At 53.8% G+C, this 27,310-nt stretch overlaps 2 protein-coding genes across 2 annotated transcripts; one reads left to right on the top strand and one right to left on the bottom strand.

Moving 5' to 3' along the window:
- The first annotated feature begins 9,750 nt into the window (after positions 1-9,750).
- SRARP (steroid receptor associated and regulated protein) lies at positions 9,751-12,901 on the top strand. The gene is given in 2 exon segments (NM_001205359.1): positions 9,751-9,895; positions 12,003-12,901. Coding segments are annotated over 2 exon segments (603 nt in total). The 5' UTR covers positions 9,751-9,807; the 3' UTR covers positions 12,518-12,901.
- Positions 12,902-21,710: 8,809 nt separating this feature from the next.
- On the bottom strand, positions 21,711-25,527 carry HSPB7 (heat shock protein family B (small) member 7). The gene is made up of 3 exons (XM_003585805.5): positions 25,270-25,527; positions 24,607-24,752; positions 21,711-23,497 (listed from the first exon to the last, which is right to left on the bottom strand). The coding sequence occupies exons 1-3, from the start codon at positions 25,451-25,453 to the stop codon at positions 23,318-23,320; spliced, it is 510 nt and encodes a 169-aa protein (XP_003585853.1). The 5' UTR covers positions 25,454-25,527; the 3' UTR covers positions 21,711-23,317.
- Between the last annotated feature and the right edge of the window lie 1,783 nt (positions 25,528-27,310).

Below are 27,310 nucleotides of genomic sequence, written 5' to 3'. Positions count from 1 at the left end.
CAGGGTTTTAACTTATAAATGCTACTTTTATGTTTTCTCTGCTCACTTGTCATGCAATGCTTTTCTTTACTCTCCACGGACATCCTCGGCATAAACCCTTGACATTCACTTTTAAACTCCTTTTCATTTTGAAAATTTTGTAGGATTCCCTTGGTGGTCCAGTGCTAAAGAATCCACCTGCAAAGCAGGGGACCCTGGTTAAGCCCCTGGTCCAAGACATGGGCAACTAAGCCCGCGCATGCCCACAGCCAACGAGCCCTGTGCTCTGCAGCAAGGGAAGCCGCTGCTATGAGCAGCCCGAACAGCACAACTGAAGAGTAGCCGCCCCCAACTCACCGCAGCTAGGGAGGCCCAGCCGCAGCAACAAAGATTCAGTGAGCCGGAAGTAATAAGTAAATAAATAAATTGTTAAAAGAAAAGAAGACTTTGTAAAGAACACAGAGTAGTGAAAGCAGTGAAATATTTTCTGTGGGGCTATCACCCAGATTCAACAGTTAACTCTTGCTAAGTGTACTTAAGATACCCTTCTTCCCCCCACCCCACCCCTTCCCACCAGGGATGGAACCCGCGCCTCCTGCAGTGGAACTGACACTGATTACCTTAGACGGGGACTTGAACGAATATCAGTTCAGTCCGGTCGCTCAGTCGTGTCTGGCGCTTAGCAGCGGTCTCTCGGAGCGTCTGAGGCACTGCCTCCCGGGCTGCGGCCCTCGTTTGCCTCAAATACAACTTAACTCACAGCTCTCATGTTGTGCATCTTTTTTAGTCAAGTTAGTTTTGGCTTTTGAGTCACTTTTGTTCCAGAGTAATCATTTCTCCTTGTCTCATTTTTTGTTTGTTTTTTTTTAATCTTTTTGTTTGTTTACTTCTTTGCCATTTCATTGCTTTATTGCAGAACTGGGGTCACTTGTCCTGTAGAATGACCCACATTCTGGATTTTTCTTTTTTTTTTTTTTTTTTTTTCTTTGACAGTGCTTTATTATCTGTGCTCAGACTTTAAATAAGATATGCCTAATTTCCCCAGTTTCGATCTAAACATGTGGATTTTTCTATGTCCTTCCTTATGCTGTCTTGCGATTAGCCCCGTTTCCTGTAAAATAGCTATAGAGTAGATTCAGATCCGCGTCTGTAAGAAGGCCTCCTAGGTGCTGTGAGCGCCGTGCGTGCTGAGTGTGTTCAGCTGCGTCTGACTCTTTTGAGACCCATGACCTGTAGCCCAGAAGGCTTCTCTATCCATGGAATTTTCCAGGCAAGAATACTGGAGGGGGTTGTCACGCCCTCCTCCAGGGGATTTTCCCGATCCTTTAGTGATGATAAAGTGGGTGGTCTGGGTGGTTTGAGTGGCAGCAGCCTGATTCTTTGGAAAGTTTCTCATCAACCTTCCCCAGTACTTTCTTCCTTTGAAGATGCTTGTCTGAGTCAGTAACTTCATTAGAGGTTGTAAAATGATGCATTTCTGATCCTATCATTCTTTCCACGTTTATTAGCTGAAATTCTGTAAACAAGAGCTTTCTCTCATCCAGGGCCACGTGATTTTCCAGAAAAACAGTTCATTAGGGAAGATAGGATAGCGCTCATTTTTTAAAGATAACAGCTGTATTGAGATTATAAACATACCACACAATCCACCATTTGGAAGTATAAAATTCACTGGTTATTAGTATATTAACAATTGCACAGCCAACACGGCTATCTAATTTTAGAACATTTCATCACTCTACCAAACCTCACTTCTTCCTTCCCTCAACTTCTGACAGCCACTAATCTACTTTTGGTCTTCACGGCTTTGCCTATTTGGGACATTATATAAAATGGAATCAAATGCGGTCTTTAATGACTGGCTTCTTTCACTCAGATTTTAAGCTTCATCCACATTGTAACATGGATCAGCACTTCACTCTTTTTTATGGTCACATAACATCCTGTTGCATAAATCTACAACGTTTGGTTTATCTGTTCAACAGCTGATGGACAGTGGCGTCCTTTGCACTTTGTGCTTGCTTGCTCAGTCGTGTCCGACTCTTTTCGACCCCATGGACTGTAGCCCGCCAGGCTCCTCTGTCCCTGGGATTCTCCAGGCAAGCTTACTGGAGTGGGTTGCCACGCCCTCCTCCAGGGGATCTCCCCAACCCAGGCATTGAACCCAGGTCTCCCGCATGGCAGGCGCATTCTTTACCAGCTGAGCCACAAGGGAAGCTGTTGTGAATAATGATGCCCTGAACATTTGTGAACAGTTTTGTGTGGACGTGTTTCACTCGGGTACACGCATTGACTGAATTGCTGGGTCATATGACAACTTTTTTAAGCACTGTGTTCTTTATTTTTTGACTCATCATACTGGAACATGAGCTCCATATTACAGGATTTTTTGTGGGTCTTTCTGCAAACTTGTTTCCTTTGGCTGCGCCGGGTTACTGGGGGGCTGCTCTTGACTGCGGCACTGGGGCTTCTCACTGTGGCGGCATCTCTGTGGAGCAGGGGCTCCGGGGCGTGCCGCTTCAGTGGTTGTTGGGGGCCAGAGTGAGGTACTCCGCCCATGGCAAAGGTCATGAGGAAGGAGGCTCGACATACGCAAAGGCGGGATCGAGCCTCAGGAGTCCCCCTGGAAATCCCCGAGCGTCTACCCCCATAACCAGAGCCTGCCTACTTTACTACTTTGTGCTCTTACCTACACCTCTGACTTTACGGGGGGCTGTCCCCCACCACCTCTTTCGGAGAAGGAGTTAACCTAGAGCTCCAGTCAATAAAAACTCTTGGGTGTGACAAGAGTGTTTTAACCTACAAACTCCTCTGAAGATTCTCTAGCCTGCCTGACAGGCTCCTCCGGCCACATGTGATTGCTCACAGCCTCCCAACCGTGAGAGGCACAAGATGCTTTAAACCTTCTAAAAACAGGTTCCTTAGAAAAGTTAGAAAACTATTAGTATAAGTATAATGGGCTAATTAGAAATTGTGTTGGTGAAGGGTTTTTCATTTGTTGAGCCAATGTTTGTTGCTAAGTCTCCATATCCCCTGCCCTTACACACATTAATGAATATATAGAAAAAATAAGTATTAACCTTTGATATTAATCACGTTAGACCTTAGGCTAAGTAAATTCTTTCCTTAACTAAAACCCACTACACCCTCACCCTGTAGGAATGTAACTTTATTTGGGTGGCGTCTGTTTTGAGAATAATCAGCCCTGGAGAAATAAGTGTCCTGATTGACTGACCGCTGTCACAAGGAGAGGGTCGTAAATTGTCAGCAGGCCCCCCTGGCCAGAAGATGATGTAACACCCCTAAGACCTCTGTATACATTTGTGTGAAGCACCTGACTTTAATAAAAGTCAGGACTGCTGTCCCCACGTGACTTTTGCATAACATCTCAGTGTATAAAAGTAGACCATGGAAAATAAAGAATTGGGATCAGTTTCTCGAAATACTGGTCTCCCCATGTCGCTCTCTCTCTCACTCTGGCTGAGTCTCCATCTGGAGCGCGGAACCCACCATGCTTACTAATTATGCCTGGGCTTCTAAGATCCGACCGGGGAGGCCTCAGTGTCTCCTCTCCTTCGGGAGAACGGAAGGACGCCTGCGGCCTACGTAAGTGGTGCAAACTTCTTGTCTTGAAGTTTTATTGGTCTCCCGCGTAAACCAAGCTACTCAGCCTCTTTTCTCCACTGAATTTTCCTACTGAGCTATCCTTATTCTATTACTCTTTATATCTTTAATTAATATCTAATTGAAGCTATTGTATCCTGATCCTCGCCTATGCCGTCTCTCCTTCGAATACCCTGGATCAGCCGGGGCTGGTCCCCGGCAAGTGGTCTCAGCACCGGGGCTCAGGAGCGAAGTGCTGTGGCTCACGGGCTTAGCTGCTCTGCCGCATGTGGGATCGTCCCGGATCAGGGATCAAACCCATGTCTTCTGCATTCGCAGGCGGATTCTTTACCACTGAGCCACCAGGGAAGCCTATGATGACTCGATCTTTAACATTTTGAGGAACTGCCAAATTATTTTCCAAGATGACGGCACCATTCTTAGAAACTGAATCACAACTGGTTTCCAGTGTCTCAGTGGTTCAATCGCACAGACATATATACGCTATTTTTAAGACTCTTTTCTATTATAGATTGTCACAAGGCGCTGAACATAGTCCCCTGTGCTAGACAGTAGGTCCTCACTGTTAACACATTATCTATAGTGGTGTGTATCTGTTCATCCCAAATTCCTAATTTATTCCCCCCACTCAGAGTGCCTGAAACACTTAGCAATCCCACTAGTAATCTAAGAGGAGTCCGAATTCTCCAGACCCCCGCTCGCACTGTCTTCCTGACGTTCATTTCCTTTGAATTATCAGAGAAATGAGAAGGTGCCCCAGTTACCTGCCCTAGCGTCCAATGAGAGTCTTCCCCACTAACTTTTTAAAGATACTTGTTAAATTTTTGAATAACTGTAGGCGTACTGAGTAGATGCGAAGTCAGTAGGAGAGTCCGTTCAGCGCACGCCCACTTTCCCCATTGTTAACATCCGACGTGACCAGGGAGCATTTGCTTAAACAACACTGGTACGTGGCCACTCACTAAATTCCAGGCTTTGTTGGATCTCCCCAGGTTTCCTGTTAACACCCTTCCTCTCTTCCAGGAGCCGGCCCAGGACTCCACGAGGCATGCAGTCATCACGTCCCTTCCGCCTCCTCTGGTCTGTGACTTTTTCTCAGTCCCGCCTTGTTTTTCACGATCTTGACACTGTGAGGAGCACTAAGTGGGTATTTTGCAGAATGTCCTTCAGTTTGGATCTTGCTGGTGTTTTTCTCATGATTAGACCAGGGTTATGAGTTCTGAGGAACGATGCTTTACATCTGCTGGGCTTCCTGGTGTCTCGGTGGTAAAGAATCTGCCTGCCAATGCAGAAGACACGGCTTCAATCCCTGGGTCAGGAAAACCCCTATTCTTTCCTAGAATATTCCACGGACAGAGGAACCTGGCAGGCTACAGTCCATGGGGTCGCAAAAGAGTTGGACACGACTCAGTGACTAATCAGCAACAAAGCTGTACGCCTGAAACTAACACAATGCTGTAAACACACTGTCCTTCAATTTAAAAAGCTAATGAAAAAACCCCAAACAATACAACAAGCCCCAAATGGAGCTGCTTATACTAAGCCTCACATCAGCAGACAAAGAGTTAACTTCACGAAGGTTTTGGCTCTTCCAGAAGTAGAATCTTAAACCAGTCAATCAGGAACCACCTGATGGACACCAGTTAGGTGCCTGATGGAACCCTGCTGTCTCCAGAGAGAAAGTAACCTTGCGATAACCAGCCCACTTTCTTGCCTAGTGTAACTTCCAATTCTGCTCCTTTCTGCCTTTGTACCACTGCTCAGGGGTCCTTTCTGTCTTCTAGATTAGATGCTACCTGATTGAAGTCGATTTTTATTCAAAGAAACTCTTACAATGTTTACCGCATCCTGGTTTGTTTTTTTAACACCAGCAGTGGCAGACCGAGTCTCTCGCTTCGCTTCACTCTGGCCTTGTCCCATTGTCATATCTCTCTAACCGAGCTTGGAAAACAGTCCCATTTTAAGGACTGGTGTCATTACGGTGTATTCACTTAGAAAATCCACCCAACATCCCTGCATCAAAGTCCATGCCTCTGATAGATGCATGCATGCCAAGTAGCTTCAGTCGTGTCTTACTCTTTTCGACCCTATAGACCGTGGCCCACCAGGCTCCTCTGTCCAGGGGATTCTCCAGGCAAGAATCCTGGAGTGAACTGCCATGCCCTCCTCCAGGGGGTCTTCCTGAAGTATGGATTGAACCCAGATCTGTTAAGTAAATATATATTTGGTCTTCCTACTGGTTCCTGGCGCAGAGCTCCTACCAGCCTTGGAATTTCCCAGTTGAGAAGAGGGAAAACGGTGGCTTTTGTTATCGTAATGAGGTGACTCTTAGAACGGCCCTACATCCACCTGATGTGAATAACTCACACACTGGAGAAGTCCCTGATGCTGGGAAAGATTGAAGGCAAAAGGAGAAGGGGGCAGCAGAGGATGAGATGGTTAGATAGCCTCACCAACTCCAGGAACATGAATCTGAGCAAACTCTGGGAGATAGATAGCGGAGGACAGAGGAGCCTAGTGTGCTGCGGTCCACGGGGTCGCCAAGAGTCAGACCAGGGACGTGAATCTGAGCAAACTCTTGGAGATAGACAGCGGAGGACGGAGGAGCCTGGTGTGCTGCGGTCCGTGGGGTCGCAGAGAGTCAGACACTAAACGACAACATCACCCGAGGATGGAAGCAGGACCAAGCCCTTGGTTAGAGGGCCGGACATCCCGCCCACCGCCCAACCTTCAGAAAGTGAGGGACTGGAGATCCGTGGCCAAAATGGCCAATGGTTTACTCAATCATGATTATGCACTGAAGTCTCCATTAAAACTCTAAGGAACAGGGTTTTGAGAGCTTCTGGGTTGGTGAACTCGTGGAGACTGGGGAAGAGCGGCGTTCTCAGAGGCGGTGGACGCTCCTGGCCCTTCCCACACAGCTTGCCTGTGCATCTCTGCCATCTGGCTCTTCCTGAGTTACATTCTTTTAAATATATACACATTTATTTATTTATTAAGGCTGCCCAGGTCTTAGGTGCAGTTCGTGGGCTCTTTGATTTTCACTGAGACTTACAGGATTTTCAGTTGGGGCATGTGGGATCTTTCATCTTCCCTGCAGCACACAGGAACTTAAGTTGTGGCGTTCAAATGCTTAGTTGTGGCATGTGGGATCTATGTTCCCTGACCAGGGATTGAACCTAGGCCCCCTGCATTGGGAGTGTGGAGTCTTAGCCACTGGACCACAGGGAAGTCCCCTGGGTTATATCCTTTTATAAGAAACTGGCAATCTAATAAGCAAAACACTTCTCTGAGTTCGGTGACCTACTCTAGCAAACTAATTGAATCCAAGGAGTGTGTTTTGGGACCCTCCCATTTGTAGGTCAGAAACCCATCTGACCACCAGGACGTGTGATTGATATCTGTGCCAGGGGCAGTCTTGTAGGACTGACCTCTTAATCTGTGAAATCTGAAGCAACCTCCAGGTAGGCAGTGTCAGAAAAACATTAACTGCTTGGTAATGTGGAAAAAAGCACACATCAGAATTGGCGTCAGACTGGAATACCCTGAATAACACCTGCAAACATTTCTTTTGCTGTGTAAGGTAACATTTTCACAGGTTCTGGGGATTAGGGCATGCTCTTCTTTGGGGCAGCATCTTCTACCATAAATATTCATTTATAGAAGTACTATTACAAAGAATGTCACCTGCCTTGTCAGTAAGCAAACAATATTGCAACCGACAGGCCAGCCGCCACTGCAGCCACCCCAACGGTGCACCTGACGGGGCTCGGGAGGGAGAAAAACAGGATAGTCAAGGTGCACATTAAAGGAATAATCCCAATAAGCCCAAACTCATGCAGCTTCCCGTACGTGTAAAAGCACTAAATTCACTAACGTGAGACGTCTGATTTTCTTTAATTAACAGTAATCTTTTTCTTTTCTTTTCTTATTTTTTGGCCACGCTGCATAGCACGTGGGATCTTCAGTCCCTGACCCGGGATCGAACCTGAGCCCCCTGTGTTGGAGGCTGGGAGTCTTGACCTCTAGACCACCAGACACGTCCCTGACAGCGATCTTTTCATGTTTCCACGACCTGGTTTGTTTTGTTTTGTTTTGAACTCCTATATATCCTGGCTCTACACTTAACTCTTTTGATCAGGTTTTCTCTTGGACTTAAGCCCTCAGTAAATTCACTGAAAAAACGTGACTCTGAACTTTAGGCTGTACATTTTTTTTCAGTAGACAAGTATTTCTCTTTTTCAGTAAAAGAAAAAAAATTGACTTAAAATTTGATTGACCTAAAAGATGCTGTAGATAGAACACATCTTCCCAAAATTCATATTCTGAAACCTAGTAAAGGCAGAGGAACCAGACATCAAATCACCAACATCCGCTGGATCATCGAAAAGCAAAAGAGTTCCGGAACAACATCTGCTTCTGCTTTACTGACTATGTATGTCAAAACCTCTGACTGTGTGGATCACAAAAAACTGGAAAATTCTGAAAGAGACAGGAATACCAGACCATCTGACCTGTCTCCTGAGACATCTGTATGCAGGACAAGAAGCAACAGTTAGAACTGGACATGGAACAACAGATTGGTTCCAAATCAGGAAAGGAGTACGTCAAGGCTGTATGTTGCCACCTGCTTATTTAACTTATATGCAGAGGACATCATGAGAAATGCTGGGCTGGATGAAGCACAAGCTGGAATCAAGATTGCCGGGAGAAATCTCAATAACCTCAGATATGCAGATGACACCACCCTTATGGCAGAAAGTGAAGAGGAACTCAAAAGCATCTTGATGAAACTGAAAGAGGAGAGTGAAAAAGATGGCTTAAAACTCAACATTCAGAAAACTAAGATCATGGCATCTGGTCCCATGACTTCATGGCAAATAGATCGAGAAACAATGGAAACAGTGAGAGACTTTATTTTGGGGGCTCCAAAATCACTGCAGATGGTGACTGCAGCCATGAAATTAAAAGACGCTTGCTTCTTGGAAGAAAAGTTATGACCAACCTAGACAGCATATTAAAAAGCAGAGACATTACTTTGCCAACAAAGGTCTGTCTAATTAAGGCTATGGTTTTTCCAGTATTCATGTATGGATGTGAGAGTTGGACTTATAAAGAAAGCTGAGTGCCGAAGAATTGCTGCTTTTGAACTGTGGTGTTGCAGAAGACTCTTGAAAGTCCCTTGGACAGCAAGAAGATCCAACCAGTCTACCCTAAAGGAAATCAGTCCTGAATATTCATTAGAAGGACTGATGCTGAAGCTGAAGTTCCAATAGTTTGGCCACCTGATGCAAAGAACTGACTCATTGGAAAAGACCCTGATGTTGGGAAAGATTGAAGGTGGGAGGAGAAGGGGACAACAGAGGATGAGATGGTTGGATGGGCTGACGGACTCGATGCACATGAGTTTGAGCAAGCTCTGGGAGTTTGTGATGGACAGGGAAGCCTGGTGTGCTGCAGTCCTTGGGGTCGCAAAGAGTCGGACACGACTGAGTGACTGAACTGAACTGAAGAGGTGGGGTCTTCGGGGAGGGGTAATTAGGTCATGAGGGTAGAACCCTTATGATGGGGTTAGTGCCTTTATAAAAAGAGATCCCAGAGACCTTTCTTGCACTTTCTGTGAGGTGAAGCAACAGCAAAAAGATAGCTATTTATGAACTAGTAGGCAGGTGCTCACAAAGCACCAGAATCGATAAGCATCTTGATCTTGGACTTTCCACCATCCAGAACTCCGTCCACCACCGTCTCCTGGAGTTTGCTGAAATTTATGTCCATTGAGTCAGTGATGCTCTCTAACCATCTCATCCTCTGCCAGACCCTTCTCTTAGGTGGGACCAAAAATAAATAAATAAAACAGCTAACAACTGGGAATGCAGCCAGGCAATGACTAAGGTTCGGGAAACTGAGACCTGGAAGAGATGGTTCCCAGCCTCGTCCCAGGGGAGGAAGCTGCTGAGCTTGGAAGAAACTGTGTGTTTGGTAGAAGGCCTGCCTCCCAGCCACTGGACTGCAATCCTGTTGACATAAACCCGTTGATCAAAGCAATCCCCCAACTGCTCCAGGCCAGTTCCTGTGGCTCCTGGTGGAATTCACTCAGCAGATCCGGATCTGGTAAATATAAAAGGTCTGGTCCTTGGGTGCGGACCCGCATTCTGGACAAGGCTGCTGAAAACAGCTTCCTCTGCCAGTGCTGAGCCAGGTGCCATGGCAGCAGTCACGGCCCCCTCAGAAGACACCAGAGACCCGAGTGCCCGCCCTGGGGGCCTTGAGGCGAACCTGGAGACCAGCTCAGGTAAGAGGTGCAGAGGGGGCCTCAGCCCTGCAGCTGAGAGGGACTGGGGAGGCCGTGGAGTGGGGGTGGCAGGAAAGGACAGACAGCCTCCCTCCAGGGCTGCCAAGATTCTCAAGCCACGGGTGAGCTTCATTTACAGTTGACCCTTGAACAGCTTGGGGGCTGGGGCGCTGATCCTCCGAGCAGTGGACAATCAGGCTATAACTACAATCATCCCTTTGTATTTGAGAGTCCACATCCACAGACTCAACCTACTACGGATTGTGTAGGAATGGGTATTTATTGAAAACAAATCCACATGTAAGTGGACCCACAGTTCAAACTGGCATTGTTCAAGGATCAGCCACATTTCCTGCATTAACTAACTTAGCAGAAGAGAAGCTTCCTTCTGAGCTGGGTCGTGGCGATGAGCACGTAGTCAAGAGGATGGTTTTGTTTATCATTTGGGCAACTTGAAACGTTTTTTTCAAAGAGCAAAGGCTTTGGATTCAGAGAGACCTGCTCTGGCACTTGCTTCATTGATAAATCCCCGGGTTGGCTCATTGATAAGCCCCTGGGTTGGCTCACGGCTGCCCCCTGTTTGGTGGGGAAAGACAGAGCGAGGATCCCCGGGCCCGAGGGGACAGGTGGATAAGAGTATGGTGGGGGATGGGGCGCAGCGGTGCTTCCTGGGGCCACTGACGTCTGCACCAGCTGAGCCTCAGTTCCCTCACCTGTAAAAGGAGGTCGGGCTTTCCTCCTGCTACTCAGCACAGTGTGGTCCGTGGGCCAGCAGCATCGGCATTCCCTGGGCGCCTCTCAGAAATGCAGACCGTCAGGCCCCGGCCCAGACCTGCTGTACCAGAAATGAAGTGAAAGTGTTAGTCGCTCCGTCACGTCTGACTCTTTGAGAGCCATATACTGTAGCCTGCCAGGCCCCTCTGTCCATGGAATTCTCCAGGCAGGAATACTAGAATGGGTAGCCATTCCCTTCTCCTGGGGATCTTCCCGACCCAAGGATCGAACCCAGGTGTCCCGCATTGCAGGCAGATTCTTTTCCATGGAGCCACCTGAGAATCCGCATGATAACAAGATGCCCAAGCAGCTTGGAGGCGTGGTGGGGTTGAGAGGTTCTGATGTGGTGGGCTCTGCGCTCCCGGAAGGCAGAGGGCTGAGGGGGGGTGGGGAGGAGACAGATTCATACTCAGGCCTCCCCAGTGCTGAAATGCATGCTGTTAAGCCCCACCGGCTTCCCATTTTTGTGTGTCAACTAACCTACAGTTAGCACTTCCCAGGTAGCACCAGTGGTAAAGAGCCCACCTGCCAGTATAGGAGATGTAAGAGATGTGGGTTGGATCCCTGGGTTGGGAGGATCCCCTGGAGAAGGGAAAGACTACCCACTCCAGTATTCTTGCCTGGAGAATGCCCATGGACAGAGAAGCCTGGTGGGTAACAGTCCATAGGGTCTCAAAGAGTCAGACACGACAGAAGCAATTTAGCACGTACGACATACAGTTAAACCCCTGTTGAGGGAAGTCTATTTAGTATTCTGTGATAACAGGATTTCCCTGGTCCACTGGCTAAGACCTCGTGCTCTCCATGCAGGGGGCTTGGGTTTGATCTCTGGTTGGGGAACTACATCCCATATGTCTCAACTAAAAGATCCCACGTGACACAAAGGTAAAGAATCCGGCATTCTGCAGCTAAGACCCTGTGCAGCCAAATAAATAAGTAAATACATATTGTTTACAAAATTCTGTAATTACAGATATGGGAAAAGAATCTAAAAAAGAATGGATGTATGTTTGATATATAAATAACTGGATCACTGTGCTGTTCACCTAGAACTAACTCAGCATGGTAAATCACCTACTGCTGTTCTTTGGTTGCTAAGACTTTTACAACCCCACGGACTGCAGTCCCCCAGGCTCCTCTGTCCATGGGATTCTCCAGGCGAGAATACTGGAGTGGGTAGCCATTTCCTTCTCCAGGGGATCTTCCCGACCCAGGGATCCAACCCCCTTCTCCTGCATGGTAAGCGAATTCTTTACCCCAAGCCACCAGGGAAGCGCAAATCAACTATACCCCAATATAAAATAAAAATTATCTATTTTTATTTTATTAACAGAAAAACTCCCCGCTGAGTGGACGAACACGCGAACCACTGGAGCCGGCCCCGCGCTGCGCCAGCACGAACCTCCAGCCCTCTGCTCCCTTCCAAGTGGAAGGCCGGCGCGCCGGCAGAAGGCCGTCCCCGGAGCCCACCTGACCTTCGTCATCGACTGTGCGCAAGGGAAGCAGATCTCCCTGGCAGCACCCCCAGGGCCACCCCGCACCCCTGGTCCCAACCCGGGACCTGCCGTCCCTCCGATGAAGACCTACATCTTGTTATGCGGAGAAAAGCGGTCCTCCAACCTGACTCTGGAGGCTCCGCTAAGTAGGGGGGGCCTTTCCCAGGCCGGGGGGCCTTGCAGAGGGACTACAGCCCCAGCTTCCCCCCCAGCCAGCCCCGAAGGCCTTGCGGAGGCTCCTGAAGCCAAGGGGAGCCCCGTGAAGGCCGTGTCCTCGAGGTCCTCCGCGTGGGGAACGGTCATCGGCTCCCTCAAGGCCCTCTCCTCCTGCGTCTGCGCACAGGCGGATTGACTGCAGGAGCCTGGCCGTGGCGGAGAGGGTCAGGGGTCCATGCACGATTCCCAGCGTCCACTCCCGCTTCCCCAGCTGAGCAGAAGGCTTTTGTGCCTGAGCCAGGTAAGGAGAGTTGGATCCTAAAGGACATCTGAAACAGCACCAAGTATCCTCCTTCCTTCCTCTGCATCTTTGCTAGCCTTTCAGCGGCAGCAGGATAAGGCGCCGCCACGTAGAATGAGGCTGACTCAGTCACACAGCACACTCTAACACAGCATTTCCAAACTGCCAGCTCTGCAAGGCGCTGGAAAAGACACTGCAGCTTTCTTGGAGTTTGTAAGCTTGAGGGTGGGGGAGAAAAGTTAAACAACCGAATAAAGACTATTCGAGCAGTGTAATGAATGCTGTGTAGACACTGAGCAAGGTGGTGGGATGGAAAATGGTGGAACAGCACTGGGAACTACCCTCCCTAGGGTCACCTGGTTGGTTTCTCATCCAGAGCAGGAGTCAGAACCTCCCAGCACGACGGGCAGGGGCGGCAAGTGACTGCAGCCATCTTCGCCCACGTGCGAGGCTGTAGGTCACCAGGAATCACCGGGAGGGCACGGGACTCAGGATGGCGATTTAAGGACCCAGGTGGGGTGGGAAATAAGGGGAACTGGCTTCTCAGGAGGGGGTGGAAGTACTCAGAAAGGGAAGGGAGTAGCATGCTTGAACAGATGAAAATGAGATATTATTTACTGAGCACCCACTGCATGCCAGGCTTCCACTGCTCCTAGGGACAGAAAAGTAGGTGGGGGAGCTCTATGCTTCTCCCGCAGGGCAGTCCTGGTCCTCAGCAGGAAGTAGGAGCTGCTGTGAGGAGAGAGGGAGGTCTAAGAGATGCTGACAAAGAGGGTCTCAAGCCTCTTGGATTAAAATTGCTGAATGTTCATTTATTCACTAATGCTTTACTAGGTTTCTACAAACCTAGTAAACTGGTGAGTTTCCCAGGTGGCACTCGTGGTACAGAACCTGCCTGCCAGTGTGGGAGACAAATGAGACACAGTTTCAATCCCTGGGTCCAGAAGATTCCCTGGAGGAGGGCATGGCAACCCACTCCAGTATTCTTGCCTAGAGAATCTCACAGACAGAGGATCCCAGTGGGCTACAGTCCATAGAGATGCAAAGAGTCGGACACGACGGAAGTGCCTCAGCATGCACACACAACGCTGGTGGCTGACGTGTATTGGCCATTTGCTCTGTGCCAGGGAAATGACAGCCTCCAAATGCCAGTACAGAGAAGCGCCATTTTTTTGTTGTTGTTGTTGTTGTTTTTTTTTTTTTTACCCATTTCACAGTTTAGAGAACCATGGCAAAGAGAAGTTGAGGAATGTACTCGAGGCCCATAGACAGGTGCAGTTGGGCTTAGAAGCCAAACCAGCCCTACAGCAGATGGCCTCTCCTCCTGGCAGGGTCTCTTCTAAACAGAGGGGACCTAGAGAAAGCAGACCCTGTCCTCAAGGAGCTCGTAGCCTGGTAGGGGAGGCGAGAAAGACGACCGTTGGTTGTCGTGACTTCTGATACGTGCAGCGGTAAGGCACACAGAATGAGACTGGGGCTGGAGGAGGCCGCCCAGGCCACTCAGGGGAGGAGATCAAGGAGGGCTTCGTGCAGGAAGTGGCATCTAAACTAAAAGCTGACCAGTGAGTGAGTCATACCAAGGCAAGGGGCAGGGTGGGGGTGCTCCAGGGAGAAGGGCCCGTCGTTCAGTCTGGCTGGAGGAGCCATTCATTCATTCACCAAGTATTTGTTGGGTGCCTACTGTGTGCTAGGCTCTGGGCTAGACCCTGGGATGCAGCAGTGACAGACAGACAAGGCTTTGCCATCAAGGAGCTTGTCCTCCAGCTGGGGGAGAGGATGCACATACACACTGAAAACAGAGAGGCCAGGGAAGCGACAGGGGCCTCTCACAGGAGGCCTCGCAGGCCACAAGGAGGTCTCTATTTTACTCTGAGGTGGGGACTGCTGGAAATCACAACCTGCCTTATAAAAAAAGATTCCTTAGCTCTTGTGCTGGGAGAGGAAGGCAGGGGAGGAAGCTGCATCTTACTCCAGGCAAAGGGAGTAATGATCCGTCCTAGAGAGGTGGTGAGAGAGGAGTCTGGACCGTTTACATCCCCTCCTCTGTCCTCCCCTTGCTGAGAATCACTGGACTAGCAGAGCCCAGAGACAGAGCTGGAAGGGAGTCAGAGCCCTCAGAAGAGGGTGGGGCTGCAGGCCTAGCTTCCTGCCAGCAGGTGTCGCCCCAGCATCAGACTGGGCGGCCCCGCCTTCCGGGCTGGGGGAGGGCCGAGCTTTCAGAAGCCCCGCTTTCACTCTAATCAGTGTCCCTTTCCTCTGGAATAGCCGCTATTGATGGTTTTATACACACCACATGCCACTCCAGTTCCTCTCACACTGGACCCGTGAAGACACTGAGGCACAGAGAGATGAAATGATTTACGCCAGGTCACCAAGTCCAAACCCCAGGCAGAGTGACTGCGCAGTTATAGCGTCATAAGCCTGTACTGAGCTGCAGGTGCTCTGCTCGTGTTTGCGGAAGGAGTGAATGAGCAGTCCCCAGGGACCATTCCCCAAGGAGCAGTCCCCAGGGATCATTCCCCAAGGAGCAGTCTCCAAGGAACAGTCCCCAAGGAGCAGTCCCCAGGGCCTGGCAGTGGGCAGGGGCATCTGAGGGTTGACCGAGTGACTGAGGCCCTCACTGAGCTGGGCACACGGGTGGAGGAGGAAACCTCATCTCTTCCCCACAGTCCTGTGGGGGCCATCCCATTGTACAGATGAGACTGAGGCCCGGCTGGGAGGAGTGACTGGCCCAAGGTCATACAGACAGCGAGTGGCAGAGCCAGGGCTGAAGTGGCGACAGCGCATCCTCAGAGCTTTATCTACCCACCATATAACAGAAACTTACCGAAAAGCTGTTGAGACAATGAACCAACAAAGAAGAAAGACTTTCCTGAACCACCGAGTAACAGTTGGCAGCCATGCCTATCAGGACTGGGGCGTGGTGCGTGCTCAAGAATTGTGAGGGAAGAAAGGGAGGAAGAAGCAGAAAGGAGGGAGGGAAGCAGGGAGGGAGAGGCAGGTTTTCCGTCCGCTCTCTCCCCTCCGGCTCCCTGGGGCCAGCGGCCCGGCTTGATGCCCCTCAGGGAGGCTCCCCAGGGCCCCCACCCCGCCAGCATTCCTCAGACCCCCAGGGAGAGCTGCCCCTGGGTCCAGGCGCTGGAGGGCTCCAGAGCTCAGGACAGGCCTGGGGCTACTCGGGGTGAGCCCAGGCGCGCTGTGCTGACTGTAAACAGCACCATCCCGCCGCCCAGAGGCTCCTGCCTGGGGCCCCAGCCTGGCAGACCCCAGCCACCCTGCTCCTCAAGACCCTCTCCCAGGTGAGGGCAGAGTCAGAGGGTGGAAGCTTGGGTTTCCTCATTCAGAAAACAAGCACAGAGATTTTACAGGACCTTAGCATTTCCCGAGCTTACACTAAACACCATCTGGCTCTGGCTGTCACAGCGGGCCTGGGAGGGTGCGACCTGATCTTTGTTTGTGGAAGAGGAAACCAAGGCTTCCAAGTGCTTCTCTGGCCCACCTCCCCCACCCCCAGTGCCCAGACAGGTCTTCCAGGAGGGCCTTGCAGAACTGACCACTTTATCATTATTAATTATTTTTGGTGGCGCCGGGTCTGTGCTGCTGCGCTCGGGCTTTCTAGGCCAGTGAGCGGGGGCTGCTCCTTGCGGCGCTGGGGCTTCTCGTTTCGGCGGCTCCTCTTGTCACAGAGCACGGGTTCCAGGCTCAGTAGGTGCCTCTAGAGCTCAGACTCAGTGGTTGCGGTGCAAGGGCTGTAGTTGCTCCATGGCATGCGGAGTCCTCTGGAACCAGGGATTGGACCCGTGTCCCCGGCACTGGCAGGCAGATTCTCATCCACCATACCACCAGGAAGTCCCAGGAACCTACCTTTCCCATCTGCTTCACCTGCTTTTCCTGGAAAGGGGACCCCAGGTACAAGGCAGCTCCTCTGCCCTTCCAGTCCAAGTCTTCATCTTAATGGAGCCAGAGACAGTGTCAGGATCCAAACAGAAACGAGATTAGGGGATCTAACTGAGCCCTCTGGTGTCTTCAGCACATGGCATATGTGAGCCACAGCCAGCCGTCAGGCACCAAGCCCTCTGAGTGCGTCACAGAGCAGCCACGGCAGGTGCAGCCTGCTGCCACCGCTTCATGGTGCAACAGTCCAGTTCAGTTCAGTCGCTCAGTCGTGTCCGACTCTTTTCGACCCCATGCACTGCAGCACACCGGGCCTCCCTGTCCATCACAAACTCCCAGAGTTTACTCAAACCCATGACATTGAGGTGGTGATGCCATCCAACCATCTCATCCTCTGAAGTCCCCTTCTCCTCCCACCTTCAATCTCTCCCAGCATCAGGGGCTTTTCAAATGAGTCAGTTCTTCGCATCAGGTGGACAAAGTATTGGAGTTTCAGCTTCAGTCCTTCCAATGAACACTCAGGACTGATCTCCTTTCGGATGGACTGGTTGGATCTCCTTGCAGTCCGAGGGACTCTCAAGAATCTTCTCCGACACCACAGTTCAAAAGCATCAATTATTTGGTGCTCAGCTTTCTTCACAGTCCAACTCTTACATTCATACATGACCACTGGAAAAACCATAGCCTTGAGTAGACAGACCTTTGTTGGCAAAGTAATGTCTCTGCTTTTTAATATGCTATCTAGGTTGCTCATAAATTTCCTTCCAAGGAACAAGCGTCTTTTAATTTCATGGCTGTAATCATCATCTTCAGTGATTTTGGAGCCCAAAAAAATAAAGTCTGCCACTGTTTCCACTGTTTCCCCATCTATTTGCCATGAAGTGATGGGACCAGATGCCACGATCTTCGTTTTCTGAATGTTGAGTTTTAAGCCAACTTTTTCACTCTCCTCTTTCACTTTCATCAAGAGGCTCTTTAATTCTTCTTTGCTCTCTGCCATAAGGGTGATGTTGTCTGCATACCTGAGGTTATTGAGATTTCTCCCGGCAATCTTGATTCCAGCTTGTGCTTCATCCAGCCCAGCGTTTCTCGTGATGTACTCTGCATACAAGTTAAATAAGCAGAGTGACAATATACAGCCTTGATGTACTCCTTTTCCTATTTGGAACCAGTCTGTTGTTCCATGTCCAGTTCTAACTAGTGCTTCCTGATCTGCATACAGATTTCTCAGGAGGCAGGTCAGGTGGTCTGGTATTCCCATCTCTTGAAGAATTTTCCACAGTTTATTGTGATCCACCCAGTCAAAGGCTTTGGCATAGTCAATAAAACAGAAATAGATGTTTATCTGGAACTCTCTTGCTTTTTCGATGATCCAGCGGTTGTTGGCAATTTGATCTCTGGTTCCTCTGCCTTTTCTAAAACCAGCTTGAATATCTGGAAGTTCACAGTTCACATACTGTTGAAGCCTGGCTTGGAGAATTTTGAGCCTTACTTTACTACCGTGTGAGATGAGTGCAATTGTGTGGTAGTTTGAGTATTCTTTGGCATTGCCCTTCTTTGGGATTGGAATGAAAACTGACCTTTTCCAGTCCTGCTGGCCACTGCTGAGTTTTCCAAATTTGCTGACATATTGAGTGCAGCACTTTCACAGCATCATCTTTTAGGATTTGAAGTAGCTCCACTGGAATTCCATCACCTCCACTAGGTTTGTTCATAGTGATGCTTCCTAAGGCCCACTTGACCTCGCATTCCAGGATGTCTGGTTCCAGGGGAATGATCACACCATCGTGGTTATCTGGGTCATGAAGATCTTTTTTGTCCAGCTCTTCTGTGTGTTCTTGCCATGGTGCAACAGAGATAAGTTACTTATTCAAGATCACAGAGCTCACAAGCAGCAGAGACGAGATTTGAACCCAGGTGGTGTGGCTCCAGAGTCTACAACTGATCCTCCACTCCTTTTCTTTTAATGAAATCTATACATCATACGGGAGAAAACAATGGCACCCCACTCCAATGCTCTTGCCTGGAGAATCCCATGGACGGAGGAGCCTGGTGGGCTGTAGTCCATGGGGTCGTGAAGAGTTGGACACGACTGAGGGACTTCTCTTTCACTTTTCACTTTCATGCATTGGATAAGGAAATGGCACCCCACTCCAGTACTCTTGCCTGGAGAATCCCATGGACAGAGGAGCCTGCTAGGCTGCAGTGCATGGGGTCGCTAGAGTCGGACACAACTGAGCGACTTCCCTTTCACTTTTCACTTTCATGCACTGGAGAAGGAAATGGCAACCCACTCCAGTGTTCTTGCCTGGAGAATCCCAGGGACGGGGGAGCCTGGTGGGCTGCCGTCTATGGGGTCGCACAGAGTCGGCCACGACTGAAGCGACTTAGCAGCAGCAGTAGCAGCAGCATACATTATACGTGCTTCCCTGGTAGCTCAGACGGTAAAGCGTCTGCCCTCAGTGCGGGAGACCCGGGTTCGATCCCTGGGTTGGGAAGATCCCCTGGAGAAGGAAATGGCAACCCACTCCAGTACTCTTGCCTGGAAAATTCCGTGGACTAAGGAGCCTGGTAGGCTACAGTCCATGGGGTCGCAAAGAGTCGGACACGACTGAGCGACTTCAGTTCACTTCGCTTCATACATCATACACTTTCGATCGTTAGTCACCTGCCCATGTCTAGGGCCCCGCTTGAACTACGCTTTTTGACTTATTTGCCTGCATCGCGTCTCAGCTGCCGCGCACAGGAGCCTCTCGTTGAGGCTTCGCGGACTCTCTGGTTGTGGCGTGCTAGCTCGCTCGGCATATGCGCGGCGTTCCGGCTTAGCTGCCCCCCTCCCCGCCCCGGCATGTGGGATCTTAGTTCCCTGACCAGGGGTCAAACCCAAATCACTGGACCACCAGGGAGGTCCTGAGCCCCCACTCTTTTTTTAAAAAAAGGAAGTTTTTAGATTTTATTTGTGTATTTTTGGCTGCGCTGGGTCTTCGCCGCTGCGCCCTGGCTTTCTCTAGTTGCGGCGGCGGAGGCTGCTCTTCACTGCGGCGCACGGGCTTCTCCGTGGAGCACAGGCTCTAGGCATGCAGGCTTCAGCGCAGCGCGCGGGCTCAGTAGCTGAGGCAAAGGGGCTTGCTTGCTTCGCGGCATGTGGAATCTCCCAGAACCAGGGATGAACCCACATCCCCTGCATTGGCAGGTGGATTCTTCTCCACTGGGCCACCAGGGACCCTCCACTCTTTACTAAGCCTTCTGAGCTTTTTTAAAAATTCCACAAGCATTTACTTAGCTCCTTTCCCATGCTGGGCTTGGAAGCAAGAAGGCAGAATAAGGCATCTTCTGCCATCGCAGACCTGGGATCCAAAGCAGATGGGAAACAGAAGGGGTGAGGGCCAATGGAGGCGTGCAACGGGCAGGTGGGTCAGGGAAGGGTGGGCTGGGGCTAGGGGATGGTCTAGTAAAGAAGCTCTGGTCTGCAGTTCCAGAGGCCTGGTCTTCACCCCATCTCTGCCACTGACTTGCTGTGTTACTGAGGGCAAGGCCCTACCCCTCCGGGGGCCTGGGTCCCCCCATCAAACCATGAGGAGTTGGGAGTGACTCCCAGAGGATATGGGGCTAGCCAACCAAGCCTCAGGTCTGCCCTCAGCCCCAGGCATGTGCTCATCTCATCTGAATCTGAGCTTCTTTGAAACACAGGTTTTGGGCCTAGGGTTCCTTGAGCTCTGTGACTCTGAGCTGGTGACTCTGGAGGACTTCCAGGAAGAGAAGGCTTTTGGTCTGGGGTAGATCTTGGAAAGTGAAGGCACCTCCTAGGTCCTCCACACCCATCAGGTACTGGACCTGGACTTGCTCACAGATCTCCAGCCCTGGAAGGTTGCATGCTTTCAACCTCCCCTGCCTCCTGCCCACACCCTCTGCTAAAGCTATAAGATGTAAGGGTTCCCCTTCTCTATACAGGAGGGCAGGGAGTGGGGGACTGATCTGAGCTGACCCCGCAGAGGACATTCTAGAGCCACAGTGATTCACATTCTGGCCATGCCACTTCCCAGCTGTGTGACCTTGGCCCAGTTACTTGACTTCTCTGAGCCTCCTGTCTTCCTTGGTGCCCACCTCGCAGGATGGTGGGCATGAGCAGGTGTCTGGCACACACTAGGCGCTCAATGAATGGGGCTGCTATAATTATTTTTCACGTGGTAGGGGCGGAGCCCAGGACCCGCAGCCAGGTCTATTTTTAGCCGGGAAAGCGTGGGGGACCAGCCGAGACAAAGCGCGGCCGGCAGCCCGGCCGGCAGGGGGCGGAGCCAACGCGCGGAGCCCGCTGTCCCCAGCCCCGCCCTCCTCTTCCGCGGGTCACCTTGGCAGTGGGGCGCCTTCAGTCTCCAGAGCTCCCTCAGCCTCTAAAAGCGCAGTCTGGGGAGGGGCCGCTGGGGCCCGCGGGGTGGGAACATTCGGCCCCATTGGCCACCGGGGAGCTGCCCCCTTTCCTGGCCCAGGGAGGGACGCCACTGGGCTGGGGACGCCAAGGTGAGCCTGGCCCCAAGTGGGGGTCGGAGAAGGGGGAGAGCTGGTCCCTCCTCCCCCCAGCTCCTCAGCGATGAGTGTCGGGGCTGCAAATAGCCCGGTGGAATCAGTGAGTCACGAAGACTGGAAATACCGCGCCCCTTGCCTCCCTTCCCTCCCCTCCTCCAGACTGCGCCGAGCTGCCTGCAACTCCGATTTCAGTAGCGCCTGGTGGTGCGTGTGGGGCGTCCTTCCAAAGGGCGCTCAGACTCTGAACCGGTCTGCTCCCCAGCCAGGTCCCAGCCGGCCTCTGCCCGGGGCTGTGTGCCCCTAGGTTAGTCCCTTAGCCTCACTGGTCGTCAGCACCCGGCTGGTACAAGACAGGCTTCAAAAGCCGCCCAGTGCAGCTGACCAACTGTAGGCGTCCCCATGCCTGGGACAGCGCCTGGCAGGTAGGAGCAGGGGCTGGCAGTTGGAAGAGAAGGCGACGCAAGGGTTTCAGGGAAACCATTCCCAGAAGACTCCCCACGTGGGCCTGGGAGCCAAGGCAGGAGGCCAAAGGAACCCACCTGTCTGTGTGGTCTTGACCTTTACTTGAGCTACCACCCCACTCCCCAGTCTCAAGAAAGACACCGTTTATCCAGCTTTCCATTCCTGCCCTACCCCAAGCTTGAAAACCTCAGGCGGGTGACCTCCAGAAGCCGGTGATTCTGCTGTTTATTGTGTGTGCAGGATACAACGCCAGGACCCCACCACCCCCGTCGTCCCCTGAGGCGACCTCACAGAGCTGGGGCCCCCTACTGCAACCCCTCAGCCCTGCCTCTGAATGTGGGAGACTGCACCAGGTCATGGGGGGCAGCTGGGGGTCCCCAAAATGGAGGCTGGCAGGAGGTCCTTGTCCTGGCCTGGAGATGAGGAGGGACAGGGGTAGGGCATTCTCTCTCTAACAGGAAGCTGTGGGGTGGGTGCAGGGCTGAAAGGCAGAACAGGGAGCTCTTCCCCTCTGCACAGAGGAGCACGGCTGGTTGGAGAGCAGCTTCTGACATCCTGGGTTCAAACCCAGCCTTCAGTGGGCAAGCTGGCCGCTCAGCTGCTCAGACTCTGTCCCCACTGATAAAAGTGGAGATTGTACACGTGCTTTTAGAGTGTTCTGAGACTTTCTTGGTGGCGGTGGTTAAGGCTCCACCTCCCCACGCAGCGGGTGCGGGTTCAATCTCTGCTTAGGGAATTAAGGCCCCACAGGCTGCGGGGTGTGACCAAAAATTGAGAAATAAAAATAGAATGTTCTGAATTTGGCTGCAATCAATGGTAACGCTTTGTATTTGAAGGACAAGCGTAACTGGGCATGTGTGTGTGTGCACCTGTGTGTGTGCTACACACACATGCCACGCCTATCGCTTCACAGATCATAGATAGGGAGGATGGGGGAGGCGGACGGCCACAAGGGAAGGTTGGCGGGAAGCTGGGGTCCTACCTTGAGGACTCAAGCCCCATCCATACTTCCTCTTGTGGGGTGACTTGTCTGCGGCGGAGACAGTCCTGGGAGCCCAGGTCTCCGGGTGGGAGGAGGAAGGGTCAGCCCTGCCCCTCGGCCCAGCCTTCCCTGGAGGCATGAGCAGGTAACAGACGGTTCACACAGTTTATCACGAACCAGCTGTATTGGAAAAACCCCGTCTATATACAGACACAACATGGCCCTGCCCCGGGGCAGCAGGCTGGATGGCGCACCTTGTGGGCGGGCAGCCTGGCAGCCGGCTCGGGGCTTGGAGAGCGGCCGCGGGGAAGCGGACCATCAGGGCTGTCTCCTGGCCTCTCTGTGCCTGGGCAGTTTGGTTTTGTGGGCACCTCTGCCGGCGATCTCCCTCTGCCCTCCTGCTTCCCTTGGCCAAGGGGGTCCCGGGTGCCCAGTTCCCCTGCCCTGCAGAGACTCCAAAGATGAAAGAATATGTCTGTCTGTCTGTCCTGCAGATTATTTGCCCAGATTGCCTGTCCCAAGCCCCTTCTCCAAACCGGGTTCTCTGGATCTCCTGTTCCCATCCCAAACCTTTTCTTCTGGATTAAGGCTGCATCTGCAATCTGGGGGTCACGAGTGAGGTGGGGGGTCCCTGACCTGCCCTGGGTAGAGCAGAAGCCCTCATTTGGGGGTGGGGATGACCCACCTGGGGTCTGGGGTGGGGTGGGGTGTCAGGGCCCGGAACCTGGGCTGAGATGTCCCCAGCGCTGTCACGAGGGGATCAGGAGAGCCACTCTGGCTGGCCAGCGGGGAGAACAGGACACGGGGTAGTTGGGGGTGGGGCAGGGGCGGCCTCAGATCTTGATCTCCGTCCGGAAGGTCTGCTGCACGTGCTCCGTGGGGGGCTGGCGCCGGGCCCGGATGGTGAGGCTGCCGTCCTCCCGCAGGGCCGAGGTCACCGAAGTGGGGTCCACGTCCTCAGGCAGCTGGCACTTGTGAGCGAAGGTGTTCATGACGGTGCCATCGGCTGCAAGCTGGGGAAGGGGCGAAGGGTCAGGGCGAGCTGCACCCCCCCCAGCCCCGCCTGCTCACGTCAAGCCCCAGCCCCTGCTCCCTGCTCCCACCCCAGCTGGGCCCCACGCGCCCTGAGCTCCTGCTCTCAGGCGTGAGAGCCTGGCATCGGAGCTGCCCTGGGGCAGTGGTGCCCACGGGCTGAGCGCCGAGCGTGGATGCGTGCAGAGGAGCTCAAAGGACCCCAGCAGGCCCGGGGGAGGGCGGAGCTCGGTGGAGGAGCTCAAATGAGGAGGGGGCGTTTCCGGGTCCCTGCGCTCGAATGCCCGCTCGTGGGTGTCCATCAGCCGCTGGCAGCACACCCCCTGACACCGCCAGCACAGTGTCCAGCAGAGCCGGGGTCGCTGAGTCACTGGTGGGGGCAGGGCGGGCACGTGCTGCCCACTGGTCCTGGCATCCGCAGGGCCTGGCTCCCTGATGGGGGCCCTCCAGGCTCAAAGGAGGAAGCCAGGCCGCGGGAATCAGAGGCGGCCCTGGGCAGCCCCTCTCCTCTAAGGGGCACCTGCCCGTTCAGCCACAGCCACCCCCTCCTCCAGGGCGCAAGCCTCCTGACCCTGAGGACCTGTGGGTGGACGCAGCGTGGGGTTTGGAGGGTGTGAGGCCCTGACCTGCAGGGCTCTGCCCAGCCTTGAGCCCAGTTCAGGGGTCCCGAGATGAGATGCTAGCCGGGCCTCTGGGTCTGGGAGAAACGAGGCCTTGAGGGGCATCAGGGGCAAGAGCTCCTGCCCCGGTTGCCTCCGGGCATGGGGTGCCCACCACCCACAGGCTTAGAGGGAGGGCCGTCCTCCTCCTCTCAGCTCCCTTTCTCTCACCTCCCGGGGGCCCCCTCCTGCACCCCTCTGCCCCTCGCCCCTCCCCGTGGCTCCCTTGGCTCCTGAAGAAAGAACCTGGGAGCCTGGGTTAGTGACAGGGGTCCCGTGGCCCACCAGCTGCAGGAGCAAGGCCTCCTGTTTGTCCTGGGCGTTGAGGGCTGCGGTCAGGGTGCAGGGTCCCAGGATGGGACCTGGGAGAGGGCCCCTGTGCAGAGGGTACGGGTGTGAAGCCCAGGACTGGGGCGGGGGGACGGGCTCACCTTCTCAGCCCGCACCTCGATGTGGTTGTTGGAGGTGGTGACGATGATGTCCTCAGGTGAGAAGTCGCTCACGTCCACAGCAAACTCATAGGCGTCTCCCAGGGTCTTGATGTTGCCCGGCCCCGCAGCACGGGCCGTGGGGAGTGCTGGGTGGGCAGAGCACAGGGCAGGCTTGTCCCCAGGGCCAGGTTTCTGGCTCCCTCTCGGGTGCGGGGTGAAGGGGCAGACCCCGAGGCCTGACTGCCCCCTCAACCACCACTTCTAACCAGCCCGTCCCCCTCACCTCTTGCAGCCCACCTTCTGTGCCAAGGGGGCGGGGCCTTGCCCAGCAGAGGCTGTGGGGGAGGGGTGTGCGTGTAGGACACTCTGCAGGGACCCACCCCAGGCCCGCAGGGGGTCTGCATGCCTCCCCAGAGCCCCGCAGCTCTCAGAACTCCAGAGAGGACCTGGCCCCAGGCCCCGCGGACCCTGGCACCAGAGCTGACCCCAGGCCAGCACTGTCTCCTGAAGGCCTGCCCGTCCTGGCCACATCTGTCTGTCCAGCCACATCTGCCCCGGCGGCTGCACGGGGCTGCAGCGGTAGCACCTGTCGCTGGAGGCGCAGTGGCAGCGGGTGGTCCCGCCCTGCGCGGCCCCCCTCCCCACGGGGCCCCGAGCGCTTGCCTGGAAAGGCCAGGGGCTCCGAGTGGGGCCGCATGAAGCCGCCAAAATCCTCGGAGAACATGCTCAAGGCCTTCTCCATGGGTGGGTCCTGGGCCGGGAGGCTGTGGGAGGCCGAGGAGGAGGAGGAGGAGGAGGAATGGAAGCTCCGCTCCGCTCTGAAGGTGGAGGATGTCCTGTGGCTCATCCACGGGGCGGCGGCGGGCCCCGGCCGGCGGGCTGGGCAGACAGGCAGCGCGGGGGCAGCGGGCTCGGGGAGCTGCCGGGGACCGGCCACCGCCGCTTTATAAGGCCCGGCCGCCCTGGGCACAGGGCCAGCCCCTTGTCTACCGGCTAAATTTAGTCCTCTCCGTGGCCCAGAGGGGCTGGGGAGCTTCTCCAGTGAGACCGCCCTGCTGACAGTCCAGCGCGGGAGGCCGCGAGGCTGAGCTCACTGCCCAGCATTCCAGGCTGATAACTCCAGCCCCAGAGCCGCCGTGGCAACCGCGTGGGGTCCTGTACTGTCCCCCTACCGCTCAGACCCTGGCCCACCTCAGGACCCTGTGCATTCCTGTCTCTGGGCCTGTCTTCCCCCAGCAGTCGAAGAACTGTGCCTCCCCCATCAGACTGCAGACCTCTTGCAGAGGGTTTTCTCTCTCAGCCGTTGGTGCCAGGGATCAGGGCAGAAGCCCAAGGCCCTGGATCTGGGGAGGTCAGGAGATGCAAGGTCAGGGGTGCATGGGGGACCCCCACCCACGGGATCCCTGTGTGAGGCAAGGGCTTCCCCAGCCAGAACAGATAACGTTCACGGCCATCTCTCGGAAGGCCTGAGACGGCCCTGGAGGAGGATATAGAACCTGCAGCTGTTCCCCTCCCAGCCCCCCAGGGAACCCAGATGTCAGGCTTGTCTCCCTGCCCCCTGCCCCTCCCACCACCCCAACTCTGGAATATTTCAAGACCCAGAAGAGAAAGCTGAGGCAGGGTAGGTTGGGTCTGGACTCAGGGGAGGAGAGCAGATGATTCAGGAATGGTCCTTAATGATATAGAAGGTTCTGTTCCCAGGAGGTGTTTGCCTGACCTCCAGCTTAGAGGAGAGGCCAAGGAGGCAGCAGGCGAGGTTTTATTCAGAGTAAAGGAGGCTCGGCGAGACGGTCGTTCTAGCTCTGAGTTCTGAGGGGCCTGCTGGGCCAGGGCTCCTAGCTGCGAGCTTTCCAGCGTGGCCTCATTCAATCCCTGCAAGGAGAGGGTGTTCCCATTATATAGATGGAGAAACGGAGCCTCACAGAGAGCCTGGGGCTTGCACCTGGGAAGTGGCGGGGCCGGGATCTGAAATGAGGTATCTGACCCAAACCCCCCAGGAAGCCAGGGCACCCTGAACATCCGTGTAAGGAGACAAGCTGGCCCAGAACCCCTCGAGAGGCCCCTGCCCACCCACAGGTCCACGGAGCCCGGCTTGACGTCACGCGGCATCAGGGAGTGAAGCCAGGGAAGGCTGACCTGGGAGCCTGGGGCCCCAGGCTGGCTCCCCTCCTGCCCAGACCAGCTCTGGTTCCTCCTGCCTGTGGCGGCCTCTCTGACTGCTGCAGCCCACACAGGAGGTCCTGCCCAGGTGCCCGCTGTACCAGCTGGCCTTGCCCACCCCGGCGCTGGGTGTGACTCGGGCTTCCAGTGTCCCATCCCCTCTCAGACTGGCAGCTCCCTGGGGCAGGTCTTCGCCTGTCTGCCCCATCAGAACAGGGGCTCCTGAACATGGATGCCATTCCTCTCTTGTCTGGCTCCTGCACACCCTCCTCCTTGATGTGTGTGTGGCGGGGGTCCAGCTACAGGGTGATGACGGGCTGGTGGTCCATGCAGTGGGGTCAGGGTGGCGGCTGGAACAGAGGGGTCTGTCTCTCCAGTGGAGATTCCTGCCTGGCTGGGTCACCCCACCCCAAAGAGGGGCTTCCAGCAGGGCTGCCAGGAAGTCCCCAGCACTGAGGTGAAACGGAGGGACGGTGGGGGTGGGGCTGGGGGGCCCAGAGGCCTGCCACCCGCCCGCCAGGAAACAGGAGCCCGTGGCTAAATG

The sequence above is a fragment of the Bos taurus genome, chromosome 2 (genome assembly GCF_002263795.3).
Source record: "Bos taurus isolate L1 Dominette 01449 registration number 42190680 breed Hereford chromosome 2, ARS-UCD2.0, whole genome shotgun sequence".
Lineage (NCBI taxonomy): Eukaryota > Metazoa > Chordata > Mammalia > Artiodactyla > Bovidae > Bos > Bos taurus.
The sequence above is the reverse complement of the archived record's forward strand: the minus strand, read 5'-3'. Positions and strand labels throughout refer to the sequence as shown.

Bases quoted from the DNA above. Each gene is read 5' to 3' on its own strand.
- HSPB7 (XM_003585805.5), bottom strand. From the start codon at position 25,453: ATGAGCCACAGGACATCCTCCACCTTCAGAGCGGAGCGGAGCTTCCAT. The intron at 24,753-25,269 runs GCAAGCGCTCGG...CTGCCCACCCAG, and splicing joins GGAGCCCCTGGCCTTTCCAG to CACTCCCCACGGCCCGTGCT. The intron at 23,498-24,606 runs GTGAGCCCGTCC...CCCCTTCCCCAG, and splicing joins TCGAGGTGCGGGCTGAGAAG to CTTGCAGCCGATGGCACCGT.